The sequence below is a fragment of the Haematobia irritans genome, chromosome 1, assembly GCF_050003625.1.
Source record: "Haematobia irritans isolate KBUSLIRL chromosome 1, ASM5000362v1, whole genome shotgun sequence".
NCBI lineage: Eukaryota > Metazoa > Arthropoda > Insecta > Diptera > Muscidae > Haematobia > Haematobia irritans.
Genome location: NC_134397.1, coordinates 43,658,234 through 43,681,755, shown reverse-complemented (window position 1 = coordinate 43,681,755; position 23,522 = coordinate 43,658,234). Strand labels below are relative to the sequence as shown.

The window sequence follows — 23,522 nt, the reverse complement described above, 5'->3', positions numbered from 1 at the left end:
ATGGAGTGGTACGCCGCCAACAACGTGCAGGTGGTTTCAAAGGACAAGAACCCTTCCAACACGCCAGAGCTCCGACCAATTGAGATACTGGGCTATTGTCAAGCGGAACCTAAAGAAGACCAAAAAAAAAAAACTGCTAAGGACTAGCAGCAGTTCAAGGCAAACTGGCTTTCTGCGGCGAAGAAGGTGGACAAGGTGGCTGTACAAAATCTGATGGCAGGTGTCAAGCGTGAGGCCCGGCAATTTCGGATTTGGAAAAGCGAAAGCCTAACTGAATATTTTTCCTGAATTTTATACTAATTGAACTTGAAAAAGAAATTTAATTTGATTTTTTAAATAAACGATTTCACCGATTTACACGCGTTTTCCCTTGACCAAATTTTGACCGTATCACCCTATATACAAAGACATAGACTTACTTGCAAAACATAGGGGAAATCTATAGATTTATAAGGCAAAAGTAAAGCGGGATACATATTACTGCATATATTGGAATTTAATTGTTCATCTGAAGATTTGTTTGCATCCCCTTTGTCTCCAACATCCTCTACCAACATTGGTTTGCGGCATTTGTTATAAAGTTGTGTTATTTGCAAGGCCCAATTTAGCCAGACTTCAGATTGTAAGGCTTTTTTCAATAGATAATTAACCTGTTTAGGAGGAGAGTGGAAAATATTTTAAAAGTTATCCAGTAAAAAAGCATCCAGAAAAGATATTTGGTTCCTCAACTACTTATCTGGTACAAAGAATTTTACATCAGATTTTCATAGGACGAAAGTACTCCCTTGATGGACATTGCTATAGAAGTTATGCCTTGGAAGTTAATTTTAATGAAGACATTAAAAATATATTTTCAAAATTTTTTGCTTTTTATTTTTATCAATTTTTTATTACTAATTATTGCATTCTTATTATTAATTATTGCATCTGTCATAGGATGGGATGTATATTTTATTTTTTTTTATTCCGTTTTGTAACACATCGAAATAGTTGTTTCAGATCCATAAAGAATATATATCCTGGGTCGTGGTGAAATTCTGAGTTTATTTTGCTATGTCCGTCCGTCTGTTGAATTTACGCCAATTTCCGAACGAAAGAAGCTGAAAATTTTTGACAAAATTTTCTATAGAAATGAAATTTTAACAAAATTTTGTATACATATAAATTTTTGACAAAACATTTTTTTATAGTAACCAGAAAACAAAAAAATTATCAAACACTGCAAAATAAGAATTTTTATTTGATAGTTTTTTTTTGGAACATTTTCTTACGCGTAAAATTGTTGGTAGATTATTTTTTACTCAAGTAGCAACCGTGCTTGAAATTGTATTTCTCATATTTCTAACAACTATTCCAAAAAATGGTCTCTATCGGTCCCTAATTATATGTAGTCCCCACACGCACAGAAAATCCATGTTTGGACATGGTTGCCGCATCCATTTAATGATTATCTAGAGCATGTAATTGCCGCGAAAACGATGTATTTTGTCTTTGTAGAAATAGTTTTAGAGCGGAGAAAAATGTATGGTGGCAATAAGCATTTGAATGGTTCTCAAATACCGCAAACATTTTCTATCATTTAAATGATAGAATTTGAGACCATTAAATGGTCGGGAAAATAATGTACCTGACCGTTCAATTTTTTACTTTTTTAAGGTAAGTACTATGTTAGCTTTTCGAGTTGAAATTTTCGCGGTTACTTTATTAAAACAGTTCAATATGAAGCAGATAAATTAATTCAATTGATGCGCAGTTTCTTGTTCCCATAGATTTCGGCAAGACTTTACAGGAATATCGTGGTTTTAATTTATAATTTTGATTATTTCAGGAAAAGTAATCGCGAAAATAAAGTGATTTTCAACTCGAAAACCGAACATAGTACCCACCTTTACAGGGAAAAAATAATTTTTATAGGTTAAGTATAGCATGTCTAGAACCATTACATGGTCATAAAGACCATTTACTTTTTTCGTGACCATTTTATTTTTTGGCAGCGAAAATAATTTTATAAAAACATTGAGTATGTACACACGATTTTCATTTTGCGCGTCAGTCGTGTGTTGATTATTTCTTGGAATGGACGGAGTATACGGATTTACTGTGTTTTGTGTTAATTTATTTATTCAGAAGTGGCACGTGGTTTTATGTGAACACAAAAAAGAAAAGTGTAATTGAAAAAATGTACCTGTTTTTGTTCTGCATTTTGCTATATGGATCATTAATTATACCCTGCGCCACATTTTTGTAAACAAAGTCTAGGTCGCAGTTTTAGTCCAATCGACTTAAAATTTGGCACAAGTATGTGTTTTGGCTCAGAATAGAACCCTATTGATTTTGGAAGAAATCGGTTCAGATTTAGATATGACTCCCATATATATCTTTCGCCCGATATGAACTAATACGGTCCAGAAGCCAGAGTTTTACCCCAATTTGGTTAAAATTTTGCACTAGGAATACAATTAGTAGTGTAGTCAAGTGTGCCAAATTTTATTGAAATCGGTTCAGATTTAGATATATAATGCTCCCATATATATCGTTCGCCCGATTTACACTCATATGACCACAGTGGCCAATCTTTTACTCCGATTTAATTGAAATTTTGCATAGGAAGTAGAATTAGCATTGTAGCTACGCGTGCCAAATTTGGTTGAAATCGGTTCAGATTTAGATATATCTCCCATATATAGCTTTCGCCCGATTTACACTCATATGACCACAGAGGCCAATTTTTTGCTCCAATTTAGTTGAAATTTTGTACAGGGAGTAGAATTAGCATTGTAGCTATGCGTGCCAAATTTGGCTGAAATCGGTTCAGATTTAGATATATCTCCATATATAGCTTTCGCCCGATTTACGCTCATATGACCACAGAGGCCAATTTTTTGCTCCGATTTAGTTGAAATTTTGTACAGGGAGTAGAATTAGCATTGTAGCTATGCGTGCCAAATTTGGTGGAAATCGGTTCAGATTTAGATATAGCTCCCATATATATCTTTCGCCCGATTTACTCTCATATGACCACAGTGGCCAATTTTTAACTCCGATTTAGTTGAAATTTTGCACAGGGAGTAGAATTAGCATTGTAGCTATGCGTGCCAAATTTGGTTGAAATCGGTTCAGATTTAGATATAGCTCCCATATATATGTTTTTTCTGATTTCGACAAAAATGGTCAAAATACCAACATTTCCCTGTAAAATCGCCACCGCTTAGTCGAAAAGTTGTAAAAATGATTCTAATTTTCCTAAACTTCTAATACATATATATCGAGTGATAAATCATAAATAAACTTTTGCGAAGTTTCCTTAAAATTGCTTCAGATTTAAATGTTTCCCATAGTTTTTTACAAACATTGTGTTGCATTAGCCGACTTAAATTTTGAGTCTATAGATTTTGTAGAAGTCTATCAAATTTTGTCCAGATCGAGTGATAGTTAAATGTATGTATTTGGTACAAACCTTTATATATAGCCCCCAACACATTTGACGGATGTGATATGGTATCGAAAATTTAGATCTACAAAGTGGTGCAGGGTATAATATAGTCGGCGCCAGCCGACTTTAGTCTTTTCTTACTTGTTTTTATTCGAAAATGCATAAAAAGAAAAGAAATTATTTGGACCCACCCTATCCTTAGGAATTTTACTATTGATTGCGAACCAATGATATAATTTAGAAAGTTTTACAGTATACAGATCTCATTTGCCGAATTTTCTTTCTCTTTTTGGGATACCCGTGTAAAAATTGAGAGATCTAATCATGTCTAATAATATCAAAGTATATATAATTATATCTGCTCAGATATGGTTGTAGATATAAATAGATCTACGGAGATATGTTATGTATAGTGTTATATATGATTAGATCCGATTCAAGATCTCATTATATATGTTGTTATATCTATATCAGTCATATCTGGTAAGATCTAATTGTATACCTTCATATATGACATCGTATCTAATTATATATACTATATATAGCTCCATATCTAATTATATATATCGCATTAAATCATGAACCAGTTCTGTAACACGGATAAAAAAATATTTGTATATGTTTGTGTTTGAAAATAATGTGTTTGTTACGAGAATATTAACGTGATATACTTCATTACAAACACATATGTTTGGTCGCACATCAAAACAAGTGGTAAACATAACCAAACAATCATTATATGTTGTGACAGTTTCAAGAAACCCTTTTAAATATCACTTTGAAGTGTCTTCATAAAATGCTTAACTTTCAGACACAACTGTCTTTTTGTTTTCAAAAATGTCACCCCTTAACTATCACCATTAGCAACGCCTGTTGTTATTAAATTTGAAAAAAAATATATATCAAATATTTGATAATTAGAGTTTGATATTTTTTTTGATACCGAAAACGTTTTTCTTTTGTTAGAGTTTTTTGAATTGCTTCGAAAATTTTAAACTTTTATCACCAAAAAAATTCGTTTGTTACAAAATTTTTATTTTTTCAATAAAAAAAGTTATTTTTGAAATAACAACACAGTCCATTTCGTTTATATCAAACACTGTTCTTTTCTGACTTTAGGTCTTTAATAAGACACATTTTACAGTTCAAAATTTAATATAGTACAATGTAATGTTGAAAATTTTTTCGGAATCTTCCGAATATATCTGGAATATATGTAAAAAAAAAAACAAAAGCAAAAAAAAAAAAACTTTGGCCGAAGCAGGGATCGAACCCACGACCCTTGGCATGAGAGTCGGACGTAGCTACCACTGCTCCACGGTGCCAAACTAAATGTTTTTTCCGGTAAATAAACTTTGTTTATTCGGTTCGTGGGCGCCGCAAGCTATGCTATATAAATATAACTTATATGGATATTTATCTATTGATGACCATAACAGGTACATAGCTCAGTGGTTAGTGTGTTGGCTTACAATGTGCATGGTCCGCGGTTCGATTCTCCGTCCAGGCGAAAGGTAAAAAAAATTTATAAAATCGTATAATTTCTTCTACATTGTTGGTATTACAGAAAAAGGTGTTAAGAACTAAAAATCCTCGTGGATGTGAGAAAGATGTGAGGGACAATGCAATTAGCAAGAAAATAATGTTTTTATGAAATTTATGAAATTGTTTTTACATCCTGGAAAAGAATAAACGTTTATCACAAAAAGTATATACTTTTCTTCCAAATACACTTCCTTACAGCGAAAAGCAAATGAGAAACGAACTTTGTTTGTCTAAAATTTCGTTTGGGAGGAAAGAATTATTTTTTTGCGTGTAAAACTCGAATGTCTTCTCATTTTTTGAGGAAGATAAAAGAGTAAGAGAAGCTGTGTAAGGTAGGTTTATTGTTTTGTTGCTATTTTTATACATTGAATATTTTCTCTTTTTTAGGAGGATGAAGTTGTGGTAGTCCAGGAAAAGATTAAAAGGAGACAGTGAAGCAACGTAAAGATTTGTGACTATGCCATATTCGAAGTTGCGATAGAGGGAAGTATTATCCAATATCAAAAAGATTAAAAATTTGGAGATGATTTGCATTGTGAACCGGATACATTCCCGTGCAATTATTCATAGTATGGTATTTGGGGCTTCGCACAAACCATTCAATATAGCGTTGGTTTAAATTATCGGGTACGAGATGCAAATTTTGGTAAGTATATGTATTATTTGCAAATATATCTTTAAATAAACTGATAATTCTTCTGTATATTTTATATTTTTCAGAGTTTTCATTCCGAGCAGCCAAATGAAGGAATTGCGAGACTCATTTAAAGAACTGTTTACAGAGAGCAATGTACTAATGCCTTGGGAAATTTAAATGCCAGAGCCCTTGGTGGCTATGTATATATATTTTGTTTTTGTTGTTGTTTTTTTTTCTTTTTTAATTCTTAGACTTTAATACCTAGACATATATAATGTACATATGTTTGATCCAACTTATAATATTAAATACTCTTTTCATTATAAAACCATAAAATAAATCTTTTTTATTAATTACTGTAATTTCACTAATTTTGGAAATTTATAGATAAAATTATATATAATTAGATATATTAACATCTAATTATATCAAATTAGATATAGTTAGATGTGGGCCAAATTTGAGATCTGGTCAGATCTAATTCCTTTAGAATTAGATCTGACCATTTTTCGGATCTGTCCAGATCTGCCCACATATACTACCATATCTAATCAGATATGGCAGGAGATCTAATAATATCTGGCTAGATCCACCAATTTTTACACGGGTATATGTTATTGATAAAGCTCTTCACATAAAAATAAATGCCTGTTACAAAATTCAAATTATAATCGATAATTTCATGTAAATAAATAAATATTATCTTAATTTCCAAACAATTTTAAACCACATAATATTTAAATTAACAGATATATTGAATTTTGGGTTAAAAATAATAAAAACAATAATAAAAATATTTTCAAACATAGGCTAAGACATGATTTTGAGGATTTTGCATAATTTTAAAAATTAGGGAGCTAAATTTAATGAAAACACATTTTAAAACAGATATTATGAGTTTTCTTTTAATTAAAGATTTTATTTGCACAAAAATTATCTTTAATATTGTATAAATTGCGTATCCTAAAATTTAGGATGCGTATCCTTTCACATTAGGGCAATAATTATTTCTGTGTATTATTTCTAGTCTACTTTTTTCTACATGTTAAAATATAATGCAACACCAGTTCCCCGACAAAGCTGAGAGTAGTAAGTGATAGACCAATTATCAAAATTATCCAAATCCAATATAGATCGTTTACCTTAAAAGCTTGATAGGTCTTCCCATAATCGTTATGACCAAAGGGTATTTTTTTATATTTCAATAAATCCAAAAACAGACTGGAATACCAAATATTTGTTAGACCAGCTGTATGAATTTGAAATATAAGATGATCCAAAGGTTCCTTAAATGGTGAATTTTTTTCCAGTTGTATGGCAAAAAGTAATATATCGTATAAAGTTAAATCCTCGGATGTACAAAATAGCCGATGATTCATATACATTTGTTGCTGACTAAGTAGCCTCCAAATGGGAGTGGTTAGAGTATATCCATATGTGGTGTTGAGAGAATCTCGAGTTTCTCTATAATATGTGCTATTAAATGTGAAGATCAAATTATTTTCAATTAGATCTAAAGGATTTGGATTATCCAAGATCTTAGCATCTAAAAAATCGAAAAGTATTTTCACTTGAGAAGATCGTAAATCATCGAATGTTTTGATTTCCTTGTGTAAAGGAGCCGAGGTTATCATTGTATTGAGGGTGGCCGAGAAGGAAGTATTCAAATTTAGACCATAGAAGAATAAAAGGAGATACATTATTTTCTGAGCCTTCCATGAGGAGGAGATCACCATACACGATTGTCCCAACAGACCTGGAAGTATTTTATCATTGATCAGAAGATTTATGAGATTTAATTTATTTCCACATATCTTCTCCATTATGGAATGTACCATAGAGAATACCACGACTGAAAGGAGAATAGAAATCGTAACCGTTTTTGATATTATAATGCTGTAAATTTCTGCGATATCCATATGTTGGGCACAGGGTATGGCCAATATCCATTTTCCTATTATTACCGGATAAGACATGTGCATCCAATGTGATCCATTTAAACTGGGATGTATAAGCATAGGAATATTTATTAAGCCTTCCAATGTTAAATTGGACAGCTCCGATAAATGTATGAATTTTGAAAAATTTTCCTCGATGGTCTTATAAAATTTGAGAGTAGCATTATATTTTTCTGCAAACGCCATAACCAATCTGGCAGCTAAACCATTTAATTTCCATTCACCCTGGTCATTGTGAAAGACCAAAGCATTTGATATTGAATTATCAGGCATTGTTATAATTGAGGTATTAGCCAAATTTCGCCAATGCTTGGGAAAATAGGCAGCTGTAGTAACATTTCTCCACTTAAAGATTTCCCAGTGATATAGGGGATAAGGTTTCACCATATAGTAGCTGTCACTTATAGGTTTATTGGAACTTATGAAATGCATTAAGACACTGGTCATTTTATATTTTTCACATGCCTTCAATATAATCTTTTGTAAACCGTCTATATCTGCTATATTAACCATCACCATTACGATACGACTTTGTCTCATATTTTCCAAAGTTAAAGCCAATGTCTCCATTATCTCCATATCCAAATGGCCTTCATGTATGGCTATTGATAAAATGTTACTATGAAATTTCGTTTTGTATTCCACTGGTTGGCCTGGTTCTATGATTAGTTTTGGTATTCCTATACCATAGATTTCATGTATTCGTGAATCAATGAAATGATGATGACGGTGTATTATCAAAATGCTTTCAATATTCGCTTCTTTATATATGCATTTAATAAATTCCCTATAAAAATCAGCATTGTCCTTTTGTATTGGTTCTTGATTCCCAAGAATTATTTGATTTTGTATTTCTCTAAATGTTACTACAATAATGAATATTTGTAGGACAACCCCTAACAAGATATACATTTTGAATATACCAATTTTAAGATGTGATTAGGCAATTTTTCATATAAGCCACGTGTATTTTTTGGATTTTTTTCCCAAGCTAATCATAATGATTGCACTCTTGTTAATGATTGTAAGTCATAATGACAAAACTATAGATACTCATAATTTGTCACATGAGATATTTCATATATATATATATATATATATATATATATATATATATATATATATATATATATATATATATATATATATATATATATATATATATATATATATATATATATATATATATATATATATATATATATATATATATATATATATATATATATATATATATATATATATATATATATATATATGAACATTTTTGTATGATATTTATATCATACAAATATCATACAAAAATGTTCATATATATATATATATATATATATATATATATATATATATATATATATATATATATATATATATATATATATATATATATATATATATATATATATATATATATATATATATATATATATATATATATATATATATATATATATATATATATATATATATATATATATATATATATATATATATATATATATATATATATATATATATATATATATATATATATATATATATGAACATTTTTGTATGATATTTATTTTTTTTTGTGTAGTAATAATAAGAATTTTACTATGGCCATTAGTGCGGATAATTTATTTTAATACAATTACTATATATCATACGCATAGGCGTTCATCATACGAATCATAACTAATATAGTTTTGAAATCCTGAATCGATAAAGAAAAAAATATGGGCAATTTTTTCTAACTAAATTGAATATTACAACAAGTATATACAGCAATAAGTTCGGCCGGGCCGAATCTTAAATACCCTCCACCATGAATCAAATATTATAGTTCCCTTTAAAGTTTCAGGGGGATTTGATGACAGATATTCTCCAAAGCAGAGCAGTTCAACTTGTACACTTGCCAAAGATAAATTTAAAGATTTTACCTATGAAGACTATATCAGATTTTGGATTTATAAGAGGATTTGAGTTTCAGAGGAATCATTAACATCTCTTGTAAGTGTGCAAGAAAATGATGAAATAACTTCTTAATTGGAAATTTAAAATTTGTAGATTTTCACTCCCATCATTTAAATGATTATGAGAAGTAAAATCTGGAAATTTTACATTCAGTTTCAAGCAATTTTCATGATCAGTGCGCCTTCTATACACTCAAGAAGTGAAATCGGTCTATATGGAGGCCTTACCATATGGACCGATAAAAACTAAATCCGACACATGTTTTTGTGAGTCTAAACACACAATTTCAGGCTAATCGGATAAAAACTACGGTTTCTAGAAACCCAAGGAGTTAAATCGAGGGATCGGTCTTAACCCTTTCGACCCTAAAGTTGCCTGTGGGCAACTTTTTGTGTGTTTGAGGCTCACTGTCAGCGTTGTTTTTGTTTTTGTTTTTGTTCATAAAACTGTAACGGTATCGAAAGCTACCAGTGTTTTCTTCAAGTTGAATGAAAAATCAGCTAATTTGGTTGTCAATTAGCAAAAAATTTTTCATTAATACGCACGTACCTCAAGAAAAAAATATTTGCGAATTTAAAAAGAGGTTTTTATACATGTGACTTTTTTCAAAAATTACAACTAAAATGTTGAAAGTTTTTATTAAATCTATTGTAGTACATGTCAAATAAAATATTTATGGAAGTCAAATCTTAGAATTGCAAAAAAACAACAGATGGGAAATTTTTAAAATTTAAAAGTTGCCTGTGGGCAACTTTGGGCAATAGTGGTAGTAAAATTACATATTTTTGAACATAAGACCTGGAGAAAAAAGGTTTGAAAAACAATGATTTTGAAAAAATTTTAAACTTCAATAGGGATGTCCCAGTGACGAGGAATGCGACGATGATGTGGAAAACATATCTGCAGTGCAGAGGGGAATTTGGAAGGAATCGTAAAAAGGGAGGAAGCCACTTCTTGGCAACGTACTAGTGGATTAGCACGAATATTGACGCTTTATAATACTTTGGTTTTTTACACCGCCAGTTAAATTGACATGGGTTAAAAACAAAAAAAAAAAAAACAAAACATTTTCTTGAGTCACGCGTGATTCACGCGAAGCCGTGAATGAAATTTAAACGAAATCTCGTGAATGAAATTTAAACGAAACCTCGTTAATGTGCGTGAACGGGATTAAAGAAAAATGTGTGGCGCGTGAGCGTGAGTAAAAATCAAATTGTGTTCGTGATTGTGAGTGAGTAAACTTTCTCCGAAATCAAGCTCCCGATAAAAATTTACTTTCCAACGATCCAATCCACGCTCACGATCCAACTGACGCTCAAGATAAAATTCACGTTAACAATAAAATTCATATTCACGATAAAATTCGCACTCACGGTAAAACAAACACAAAAAGTCACAATCACGAACAAATTCACGTTTACGATTAAATTCAAGCTCACCGATTTTAATCACCTTTACATATTTAATCACGCTTAAGATTTAAATAGCGTGAGTCACGAGAAATTTCGTTAATTACCAGAGTTTTATTGAGCCACGAAAATTGTCGTGTTCTGAAAATATTCGTGACTTACGAGATTTGTCGTGAATTACGAAAATTGTCGTGAATCGTGCGAAAGCGTGAGACATAAACATTGTTCATGTTTGAGCGTGTGCGAGTATGACTTTTCATTTCATTTCGTGACCGTGAATTCCTACCCACATGGCATGCGTGAATACAAATATTTCTTCGTGAATGTGTTTGAGCGTGATTGAAATTCCACTCACGCGCGCATCTAAGTATATATTTATTGTAAAATAACAAAAAACTTAACAAAAATCCAATAAAACGTAATACGTCTATCATTACAAAACAAAATAGTTTGTAGTCACAATTGCCCAAAGTTGCCCACAGGCAACATTCTCTACCGCCTAAACGAATGGGCGTGACGACCCGAAATTTTGGCTAGACGCTTCTTAAATGACTTCAACATCATTAAAAGTAAAAAAAAATTTAGCGATACCTATAAAAATTCGGGGTCGAAAGGGTTAAGGGGGCTATACTAAAACATGGACCGATACTCACCATTTTCGGCGCAAAATAATTCTAAATTTAAAATTTCGTGCAAATTGGATAAAAACTACGGTTTCTATAAGTCCAAGAAATAAAATCTGGAGATCGGTCTATATGGGTGATATACCAAAACATGAACCAATACACGCAATTTTCGGCACACGTATTTGTGGTACTTCAATACCTCTAGTTTTTCAATTTTAGACAAATTGGATAAAAACTACGACTTCTATAAGCCGAAGAAGTAAAATCTGGAGATCGGTCTATATGGGGGCTATACCAAAACATGGACCGACATCCACTATTTTTGGCACACCTCTTTACGGTCCTAAAATACCTCTAGATTTCAAATTTCAGGCAAATTGGATAACAACTACGGATTCTAGAAGGCCCAGAAGTGAAATCGGGAGATCGGTCTATATTACGGCTATACAAAAACATGGACCTATACGGACCATTTTTGACACACCACTTTATGGTCTAAAAATACTTCCAGATTTTGAATTTCAGGCAAATCGGATAGAAAATAGAGTTTATAGAAGCCCAAGAATAAAAATCGGGAGATCGGTCTATATGGCGGCTATACCAAAACATGGACCCATACGGATCATTTTCGACACATCTCTTTATGGTCCAACAATACCTCTAGATTTGCAATTTCAGGCAAATCGGATAGAAAATACAGTTTCTAGCAACCCAAGAAGCAAAATCGGGAAATCGGTCTATATGGGGGCTATACCAAAACATGGATCGATGGGCACCATTTTCGGCACACCTTTTTATGGTCCTCAAGTACTTCTAGATTTTCAATTTCAGGGAAATTGGATAAAAACTACGGTTTTTATAAGCCCAAGACCACAAATCGGGAAGTCGGTTTATATGGGGACTATATCAAAACTTGGACCGATATAAGCCATCTTCGAACTTGACCTGCGTGCAAGCAAAAAACGAATATGTGCCAAATTTCAGAACGATAGCGCCATTATTGAAGGCTGTAGCGTGATTACAACAGACAGACAGACGGACATGCTTATATCGTCTTAGAATTTCTCCCTGATCAATATATATATTTTATATAGTCGGAAATCGATATTTCGATGTGTTACACACGGAATGACAAAAAATAGCTAAATTTGCAACGCTGTTCCCAAATACAATGAAACATTAGGCCGCCCATCAAATTAAATACAACAAGTCCAACCTGTAATAAAAATCATAATCCAAAAAAAAGTCCTTGACAATCAAAACGTAATAGCTTTTATTATTTAATATATTTGTTTATATCTATATATATAAAATTCAATCTATGTTTGTTTGTTTGTATGTTCCGAGTTGGCTCCGAAACGGCTGAACCGATTTACTTGAAACTTTCAGAGATCGTAGGGGGCGTTCATGTGCTGAAAATAGGGTACCTCATTTTTTGACACCTGGTCGCGGAGGGGGACCTCCCCTTTGTCGGACTTTTTGAAAATTGGACCAAAGTTGACCGATTTGCTTGAAATTTTCATTGAAGGTTGGGGTTGGCATCTAGACAAAGATCCGCTACTTTTCATTTCGATATTTTGTGACGGAGGGGGCCTCCCCTTTGTTCGACTTTTTTTTTTAAGTACAGTGAAAAAACTAAAATTCTCTAAATTATCTGAGATTTACAGAGAACATGCGGTGAGGTTATGGAATTAATATTGGGTACCTGATGATTTCGTAGGTGGACGGGGAGGGGGACCTCCCCCTAGCCATACTTTTTGAAACTTGGAACAAAATTATGCGATTTGCTTGAAATTTTCATTGAATGTTGGGGTTGGCATATAGACAAAAATCCGCTACATTATTTTTCGATATTTGGTCGGGGAGGGGGACCACCCCTTTGTCCGACTTTTTTGTAAGGTACAGTGAAAACAAAACTAAACTCCCCGACTGAAGTTTTATGGAAAAATGGGTGAGGTTATGAAATTTATATCAGTGTACTGATTTTTTAATAAAAATAAAAGGGCATAGGGAGACATCCGTTGTACGCTTCTCTTAAGTACATACAGAGAAACAATTAAACTTTACCGAGTTACTTGAAATTTACAGAGGACTGGGAAGAGGTTACGATATTAATAGTTGATACCAGATTTTGTGATATTTGGACGGAAGAGAGGCCGCCCTTTAGGCTTATAATTTGCGTGACATTTTCTGGGACGTTTACAAAAGATACGCTACATCACTTTTCAATATTTGGTCGGGGACGAGGTCCTCCTCTAAAACTGCAAAAAAAACAACAATTTTTAGTTTTCTTGAAATTTACAAAGGCAGTGGGGGAAGGTTATGAACGAAGAGGCAACCTTCCTTGCCCCACCCTTGAAGGAAAGTTTCAAGAATTTTCAGGGAAGGTTAGGGGTGCTATTCACTACGGTGTTTGTCGATATTGTATCGGGGAAAGTGACGTCCCTTTAAAACAATAGAGCAAAATTTAAACATCTCCGATCTACTTGAAATTTATAGGGAACGTGGGAGGAGGTGATTAAATGTATACATGATTTTTAAATTAGTATATGATTTTTCGATATCTGGTTGGGGAAGGGGAAAATTGAAATAAACTTTGTCGATTTACTCCGATAGAATTTATAGGGACCATTGAGTAGTTGTGAAATTAATACAGGGTACGTGATAGTCCGATATCAGGTCTTAGTGGAGCGAAGGTGGGGAGAGGGTTCCCTTTTGTCCGTTTTTTTTTTCTTAAATTGAAAGTAGAGGGTTGTCCGTAAATGGGAACTCGGTACTTCTTTTTAGTAAAGAACATAATTTTAGATGAAATTGGCAGCCAACGTAGAGGGTGCATCATCTTCCATCATTTTAGCAAATGTTAATGTGGTAAAATTTTTTACTACATTTGCTTTTTCCGATTTATTGGATGGGAAACAGTAATTATTTGTATGTTATTATAATATAGTGCTTAATTTTCAGATATGGTGAGGAGAAAGATAACTTTCCTTGAAACAACACATTCATAAGAAATATAGAAGATTGTCCAACTACTTGAATACAGAACATTATTTATTGGAGGAAAGGGTACACCCTCTCCCCGACATTTTTTAAGACGAACCATTTTACATATGCATATCCGCCGTATTTGTACATATAAACGAAAAAGCAAGTAGTTCGATTTGTTTGAAAGAATTCAAATCTTTTCGAATTTGTTTTCAGCACGAAGGATAGGTTGACTAAGTTAACGCAAACTGTTCCTACAAATACGCTTCGGCAGGCGCAGCGAAGCGGGCCGGGTTGCGCTAGTATTTCAATAAATTCAAAAATATATTGGAATAGAAAATATTTGTTAGATAATGGATTTTCCTATGGCCATTGTGCGGATAATTGATTTCAAATCAATTACTATACATGAACACCTATGCGTATGTTCATCAAGTCATAAAACAGATTCTCCCACAACTAAAATCCTCTGATTACAGAAAATTAAATCCTGTTTATTTTATTTTACATATTTAAAATTAGAGGACTTTATACATTCTGTTTTATATTTAGTCAAATAAAAAATTAATTCCCCCATAAAACTAATTACAGCAATCGTCCAACCAATAATTAAAATCATCCAAATCCAATATAAATCTTTGACATCCAAAGCATGATAGGTCTTTCCATGATTTTTATGATCCAGGGATATTTTTTCATATTTCAATAAATCCAAAAACATACTGGAATACCAAATATTTGTTAGACCTGCGGTATGAATTTGAAATATAAGATGATCTAAGGGTTCCTTAAATGGTGAATTTCTTTCAAGTGGTATAGCCGAAAGTAGTATGTTGTATAAAATCAGATCCCGAGAAGTACATAATATTTCTTGGTCCATATATAATTGTTGTTGTCGAATTAATGTCCACATGGGAGTAGTCAGAGTATATCCATATGTGGTGTTGAGCGAATCACGGTGTTCTCTATAAAATGTGTTATTCGTAGTATAGACTAAATTATTTTGAATTAATTCTAAAGGATTTGGACATTCCATAGCCTTAACATCTAAAGAATCGAAAAGTATTTTCACTTGAGAAGATCTGAGATCATCGAAAGTTTTGATTTCCTTGTGTTGAGGTGCTGACGTTATCAGTGTATTGAGGGTGGCCGAGAATGAGGTGCTCAAATTTAGGCCATATAAGAATAACAGCATATACATTATTTTCTGAGCCTTCCATGAGTTGGAGATCACCATACATGATTGTCCCAACAGGCCTGGAAGTATTTTATCATTTATCAAAAGATTTATGAGATTTAATTTATTGCCACATAATTTCTCCATTATGGAATGTACCATAGAAAATACCAATACTGAGAGTAGTATTGAAATCAAAACTACCTTTGATGTTATAATGCTGTAGATTTCTGCAATATCCATAAGTCGGGGACAGGGTATGGCCAACATCCATTTTCCTACTATGGCCGGATAAGACATTTGTAGCCAATGTGATCCATTGAAACCAGGACGTAATATCATAGGAACATTTATTAAACCTTCAAATGTTAAGGTGGAAAGCTCCGATAAATGTATAAAATTTTTATACTCTTTCTCGATGGTCATATAAAACTGTAATGTGGCATTATATCTTTCGGCGAAGAGCATAACCAATCTGGCAGCTAAACCATTTAATTTCCATTGCCCTAGGTCATTATGGAAGACAAAACCATTATATATTGAATTATCCGGCATTGTTATAATTGAGGTATTTGCCAAATTTCGCCAATGTTTGGGAAAATAGGTAGCTTTATTCACACTCCTCCACTTAAGGATTTGCCAATGATATAGGGGATAAGGTTTTATCATATAATAGCTGCCACTTAAAGGTTTTTCGGAATTTATGAAATGCACTAGGACACTGGTCATTTTATATTTTTCACATGTTTTCAATGTATACTTTTGTGAGGCATTTTTATCATCTATATTAACCATCACCATTACGATACGACTCTGTCTCATATTTTCCAAAGTTAAAGCCAATGTCTCCATTATCTCCATATCCAAATGTCCATCATGTATGGCTACTGACAAAATATTACTGTGAAATTTCTTTTTGTATTCCACTGTTTGGCCTGGTTCCGTGATAATTTTTGGTATTTCTATACCATAGATTTCATGTATTCGTGGATCAATGGAGAAATTACGTTGTATTATTAACAAGCTTTCAATATTTTTTTCTCTATCAATTTCTTTGATAAAATCCGAATAAAAATTCCCACTTGCTTTTAGCATCCGATTCATATCGAAAATTATTTTATTTTCCATTAATTTTAACATCACTAAAAATACCGATAATTGTAAGACAACTTGCAATAACGTTTTCATTGTGAATATAGCCCAATTAATCGTAGCCACTTGCCCCAACTTCCATATAAGGCACGTGTATTTGAAATAATAAATCTCAAATTTGTCACATATGTTGTATTATAATTAATGATTGAAATTCATGATTTTTTTTTGGTTTAATTAACAGTGTCTGTAGCTTAATTAGAAAAGCATTAATTCAAGCGCTTAATTACATTGGAATTTATATCTTTTTTTTATTTAATACATAAATCATTTATGGCTACGACCACTGGTGTGTATAATAAATTTTAATTTTTTAATCATACCCAAGGGTTTTCACAAAGTCTTAATTCTCACATTTTCTAGTCTCCTTGACTCGTATGCTGAACAAAAAATTTTGAACTTATGAACTGTATAAAGATTTGTGATAGTAGCCTCAGAAATCAAGAATCAATTCAGGAACATAAGTACATCTAAGCAAACAAAAAGCGTCGCCAAAAAAGTAGTGGAAATGTTATTTTTGATCCGGAACCCAGCAAACAAATTTGGAAGTTCTTCCAAAGGCACAACTTTAAAAGCACTTCCAGAAGATGCACTCCCAATGATGTTCTTTATTTTAACCACCCAGGAAGTTCTTTTAATTCTTGGTTTTATATAACTTGGTTTTTTCATACTTTTAATGGGTAATTTTAACTTTTTTGTTTCAAATACGTTAAAACAGAGTAAGAATTCATAAAATGATACAAATCATTTAAATTTTGTCGAAAAAAATGCAAAATCCAATCTGAAAAAAGTGTAAAATTTTGAAAATATTTGAGGTCAAACGTTTCCGACAAGTGTTAGGATCCATTAAAAATTATAAAAAATTATAAAAATTATTTATTTTAAAAAATATCACAGAATTTTTTAATTAACATCCAAAACATTGAATTCGGATCACACCTACAGAATCTTGTCCTCAGACCTCTAAAGGATGTTCGCAGGGAAAAAATTTGGCTGCAAGGAAGAGGTGAAACTGAGGCCTATTTTGAGGCAAAACCGAAAGAGTACTGCCAAAATGGTATCTCAAAAAAAAAAAAAAAAAAAAAAAAAAAAAAAAAAAATATATATATATATATATATATATATATATATATATATATATATATATATATATATATATATATATATATATATATATATATATATATATATATATATATATATATATATATATATATATATATATATATATATATATATAATATATATATATATATATATATATATATATATATATATATATATATATATATATATATATATATATATATATATATATATATATATATATATATATATATATATATATATATATATATATATATATATATATATATATATATATATATATATATATATATATATATATATATATATATATATATATATATATATATATATATATATATATATATATATATATATGTGAGCTCGCACGTCACCCATTTTGCACAGAGCTTCCGCATATCCAAATATTGATGAATGATATGACCAACACGTTCCTTTGATATCTTTAAGGCCTATGCTATCTCCATCAACTTCATTTTACGTCCGTAAGCACCTCTTTCGGGCGTCCACTGCGTTCACCGTCCTCCGTGCTCATTTCACCACGCTTGAATTTTGCATACCAATCAATTATTGTTGATTTCCCTGGGGCAGAGTCCGGAAACTCATTACCAAGCCAAGTTTTTGCTTCCACCGTATTTTTCCCCTTCAGAAAACAGTATTTTATCAAAACACGAAATTCCTTTTTTTCCATTTTTCTTTTTGTCACAATAACAAAAGTTGCTTCACAAAAGACGCTCTATCTCACAAACTAATTGACTTACAGACGTCAAATTTTGACACGAATCATTTGAAGGTTGGTACTATATATAAACAATATGCAATACTAGCGACGCCATCTATGTATCAGACCGGGGACTTATCAGGCAACCTGTTACCAAACAGTAAAAAATCTGCCATTGTTGGTAGACTCGTGTTCATAATTGCACATAGCCCCCATATAAAGCGACACCCATATTTCAATTCTGGCTCTCTAATTACAGCACAAAAGTTCATATCGGTTTGTAATTATTTCTTCCCTATATATCCGGTATCAAGAACTGAATATATACGTATTTAATCGACCTTTCTTTTGTCTACTATATATCCCGCATGGACTAACTTACAATTTAGAAGATGATGTTAAGAAGTTTTAAGATGCCTTGCCATCGCCCACAACCCAAGTAATTTAATTGTGGATGACCGTCTTTAGGAGAAGTTTCTACGCAATCCATGGTGGAGTACCCTCCACATAAGATTCGGCCTGGCCGAACTTACGTCCTTATATACTTGTTATTTCATAGCTAAATAATTTTGATCGCTGGGGCGTATGATACATTATAATTGAAATAAAAAAAATCATACGCAAGGGAGTTCATCAAGTCTATAGAAAATTTGGCAAAATTTTATTGCTATAGAAAATTTTGTTAAAATTTTATTGCTATAGAAAATTTTGTTAAAATTTTATTTCGATCACAAAAGAAGTACTTCTTATTTGGAATCAAATCCCTGAAGGAAGGTCAAAATCTTTGGATACAAGTAAACTTTTTTTGAGTGTATGGAATTACTCCATTTCATTATCAGCTAACTGAATATTCAGGTTTTTATCACAAACAAAAAATACCAAAGAAAAAAAATTTATACGCTAAAGTCCACCTGATACTGTAAAATTTTTATACAATTGTAACTCAGTTTTGTTTTGTATAAGAACAAATTTTGGTGTCTAAATGCATTTTTCTCTAAAGGTTCCCACACCCAGGGAAGGAATATGATCACCTCAAACATGTTTTAAGAGCAAAATGTTATTTTTGGGTGGTGACCATGTAACATGGTTTTCGCAACCATGTTATTTTCTCGGATATCATGTATCTGATTGCGGCAAGCAGGTTATATTTGACGAGAAAATAACATTTTAGTGACAAACATGTTACATGGTCACCATACAAAAATAACATTTTGCTCTTGAAACATGTTTGAGGTGATCATATTCCTTCTCTGCGTGCAGTTGTAATGAAGCCCGACTAAAGATGATGAACTTCTTCTGGAAGGTTAAATATAGCAGAGAAAACAATTAAAGTATTGATAACGAATCCTTTTTTGGGAACCTAAGTTCAATATGACGAGTAAAAGATGACGATGATTGAATAAACAAAAACTAAATCTCAAGGGAAAGCACTATCATGTAAAAAAGACCTTACCTCAAATAGAATATTTCCATGTATTCATATGTTAATGATTTTGGAATTGGAGGGTTAATTCTGATTTAATCCTAATTAATGAATTTATTTATCTAAAATTTGGTTTCGTAGAAATTATAGGAAAAATTTCCTAAAGCCGAATTGATTACTTACCGTCTTCTTTAGGGCAAAAGTCAATTGGCAAAATCTTCGATCATTCAATTCAACGATGGTGCGAAATTTTTGCATTAACAAGGCATTATAAGGACTACGTTTGATTTTCTTTGATAACGATTGGAATTCCTTATTGTTCGATTGATCTTTAAGACTCCAATATTGTTCGATAATTTTTTCACATTCCTCCAATAAAGTATCCTAATAATAATATAATAAGCTAAATAAAATTTAAAAACTATTTTTTGAATTTTACAATCCTTACATGCTCTATGAAAATATCCACCTTGACATCGATAACCAAACGTTTGGTAATGCGCCTCAATTCGTTGCCCAATTTTGAAAGTTCGGCAAAGGTTTGCATTGGTTGCGATTTATTGCGACAATACCATTTTGGCGTGGAACTCATTTCCTATTCCTAAATCTAATTTCGATTTATTTTAAGATTTGTTTCTTGATTTTGCCGTTTCTTTTTTCTTTCTATTCTTATGCTTTTCCACAGGAATTAGAATATAATGGAAGAAATACCAACTAAAAAGAACATTTTGTTTTAGATAAATTATTAAATCGATGAGACTAATTGAATCACTGCTGGCTTTTTCTTTGATGTACGATAAACGATTTTGTTTACCTTAGCAACGTTTCAAAATGGTTACAAGGAAATGCATTTACTTTCTGACAAACCCCATGTTTACCTTGTTTGTTGTTATTTTTGCTGTCAAACGGCTAACCAACGCAAAAAATTGTTAATGTCAGTTAGAGGCGACAATATAATACCCTACATTCCTATACAAATTCTACAAAAATTTTGGCAAAATTTATTTGTATAGAAAATTTTGCCAAAATTTTATTTCTATAGAAAATTTTGTCAAACTTATATTTCTTTAGAAAAATTTGTCAAAATTGTATTTCTATAGAGAATTTTGTCAACATTTTATTTCTATTGAAGATTTTGTTTCCATAGAAAATTTTTTGAAAATCATATTTTTGATTTATTTAATACACTGCTTCCTCAAAATTTATTTCTATACAAAATTTGTCAAAATTTTATTTCTATAGGAAATTTTGTCAACATTTCATTTTATTTTGGCAAAATTTATTTCTATAGAAAATTTGTCAAAATGTTATTTCTATAGAAAATTTTGTTAAAATTTTATTTCTATAGAAAATTTTGTCAAAATTTTATTTCTGTAGAATATTTTGACAAAATTTTATTTCTATAGAGAATTTTGTCAAACTTTTATTTCTTTAGAAAATTTTGTCAACATTTTATTTTATTTTGGCAAAATTTATTTATATAGAAAATTTGTTAAAATTTTATTTTTATAGAAAATTTTGTTTTAGTATCAGGTCTAATATGAAATATAATAAAAATTTTATTTCTATAGAAAATTTGTCAAAATTTCATTTCTATAGAAATTTTTTTGAAAATTTTATTTCTATAGAATATTTTTTGAAAATTTATATCTCTATAGAAAATTTTGTCAAAATTTTACTTTGACATAGAAAATTTTCTGAAAATTGTGATTTCTATAGAATATTTTGACAAAATTTATTTCTATAAAAAATTTTGTCAAAATTTTATTTCTATAGAAAATTTTGTCAAAATTGTATTTGTATTTCTATCGAAAATTTTGTCAACATTTTATTTTATTTTGGCGAAATTTATTTCTATTGAAAATTTGTCAAAATTTTATTTCTATAGAAAATTTTGTCAAAATTTTATTTCTATAGAGAATTTTGTAAAAATTTTATTTCTATAGAAAATTTTTTAATATTTTATTTCTATAGAAATTTTTTAAACATTTTTTTTTTATAGAAAATTTTGTCAAAATTTTATTTCTATAGAAAATTTTCTGAAAATTGTGATTTCTATAGAAAATTTTTTGTCAAATTTTATTTCTATAGAAAATTTTGTCAAAATTTTATCTATAGAAAATTTTGTCAAAATTTTATTTTGACATAGAAAATTTTCTCAAAATTGTGATTTCTATAGAATATTTTGACAAAATTTATTTCTATAAAAATTTTTGTCAAAATTTTATTTCTATAGAAAATTTTGTCAAAATTTTATTTTTATTTCTATAGAAATTTTTTTCAAAATTTTATTTCTATAGAAAATTTTGTCAAAATTTAATGTCAATAGAAAATTTTTCAAAATTTTATTTCTATAGAAAATTTTGTCAAAATTTAATGTCAATAGAAAATTTTGTCAAAATTTTATTTCTATAGAAAATTTTGTCAAAATTTAATGTCAATAGAAAATTTTGTCAAAATTTTATTTCTATAGAAAATTTTGTCAAAATTTAATATCAGTAGAAAATTTTTCAAAATTTTATTTCTATAGAAATTTTTTTTCAAAATTTAATGTCAATCGAAAATTCTGTCAAAATTTTATTTCTATTGAAAATTTTGTCAACATTTTATTTCTAAAGAATATTTTGTCAAAATTTTATTTCTAAAGAAAATTTTGTCAAAATCTTATTTCTGTTGTTTTTTTATTTCAGCTTAAAACCATACATTGACTAAACTACAAGTGTAGGTTGGATGGACGCACGTTTCGGAATTACCACATTCCTCATCAGCATCCTCTATTTGCAGCAGGTTCGGAAGGTTCAAGTGAGGTTCATTGTTGGGTTTAAGGAACTGCCTGAATTTATTTTGATAATTGGTTGATAGTTTTGCTGCAAGTAGAGGATGATGATGAGGAATGTGGTAATTCCGAAACGTGCGTCCATCCAACCATCTTGTAGTCTATAGGGCTGTGCCCAAATAAATTTGACAAACATTCTTTTCCTCTATTGGTTAAGCTACACTTGTAGTTTAGTCAATATATGGTTTTAAGCTGAAACAAAAAAAAAAACAACAACAATGCTTAAAGAACAAAACCAACAATAACAAAACAAAACGAATGGAAAATTTTATTTCTTTAGAAAATTTTGTCAAAATTTTATTTCTATAGAACATTTTGACAAAATTTTATTTTTATTTCTATCGAAAATTTTGTCAACATTTTATTTTATTTTGTTAAAATTTATTTCTATAGAAAATTTGTCAAAAATTTTATTTCTATAGAAAATTTTGTCAAAATTTTATTTCTATAGAAAATTTTGTCAAAATTTTATTTCTATAGAAAATGTTGTCAAAATTTTATTTCTGAAGAATATTTTGACAAAATTTATTTCTATAGAAAATTTTGTCAAAATTTTA

The 23,522-nt window shown here is 30.4% G+C and overlaps 2 protein-coding genes across 2 annotated transcripts in view; both read right to left on the bottom strand.

Annotated features, from left to right (window-relative positions):
* The window catches only part of LOC142220798 (uncharacterized), a 34,322-nt gene extending 13,414 nt beyond the window's left edge, over positions 1–20,908 (bottom strand). The window contains exons 1-3 of the mRNA XM_075290147.1: positions 20,578–20,908; positions 20,313–20,513; positions 420–650 (exon numbers count right to left, since the gene is read on the bottom strand). Coding sequence (XP_075146262.1) covers positions 420–650; positions 20,313–20,513; positions 20,578–20,721 — 576 coding nt within the window. The 5' untranslated portion in view covers positions 20,722–20,908. The remainder of the gene's footprint in view (positions 1–419; positions 651–20,312; positions 20,514–20,577) is intronic.
* LOC142219821 (uncharacterized) lies at positions 10,377–16,914 on the bottom strand. Its single transcript, XM_075288623.1, has 2 exons — positions 15,153–16,914; positions 10,377–10,429 (listed from the first exon to the last, which is right to left on the bottom strand). Exons 1-2 carry the CDS (start codon positions 16,912–16,914, stop codon positions 10,377–10,379), a joined length of 1,815 nt encoding a protein of 604 aa, XP_075144738.1.
* Positions 20,909–23,522: the final 2,614 nt, after the last annotated feature.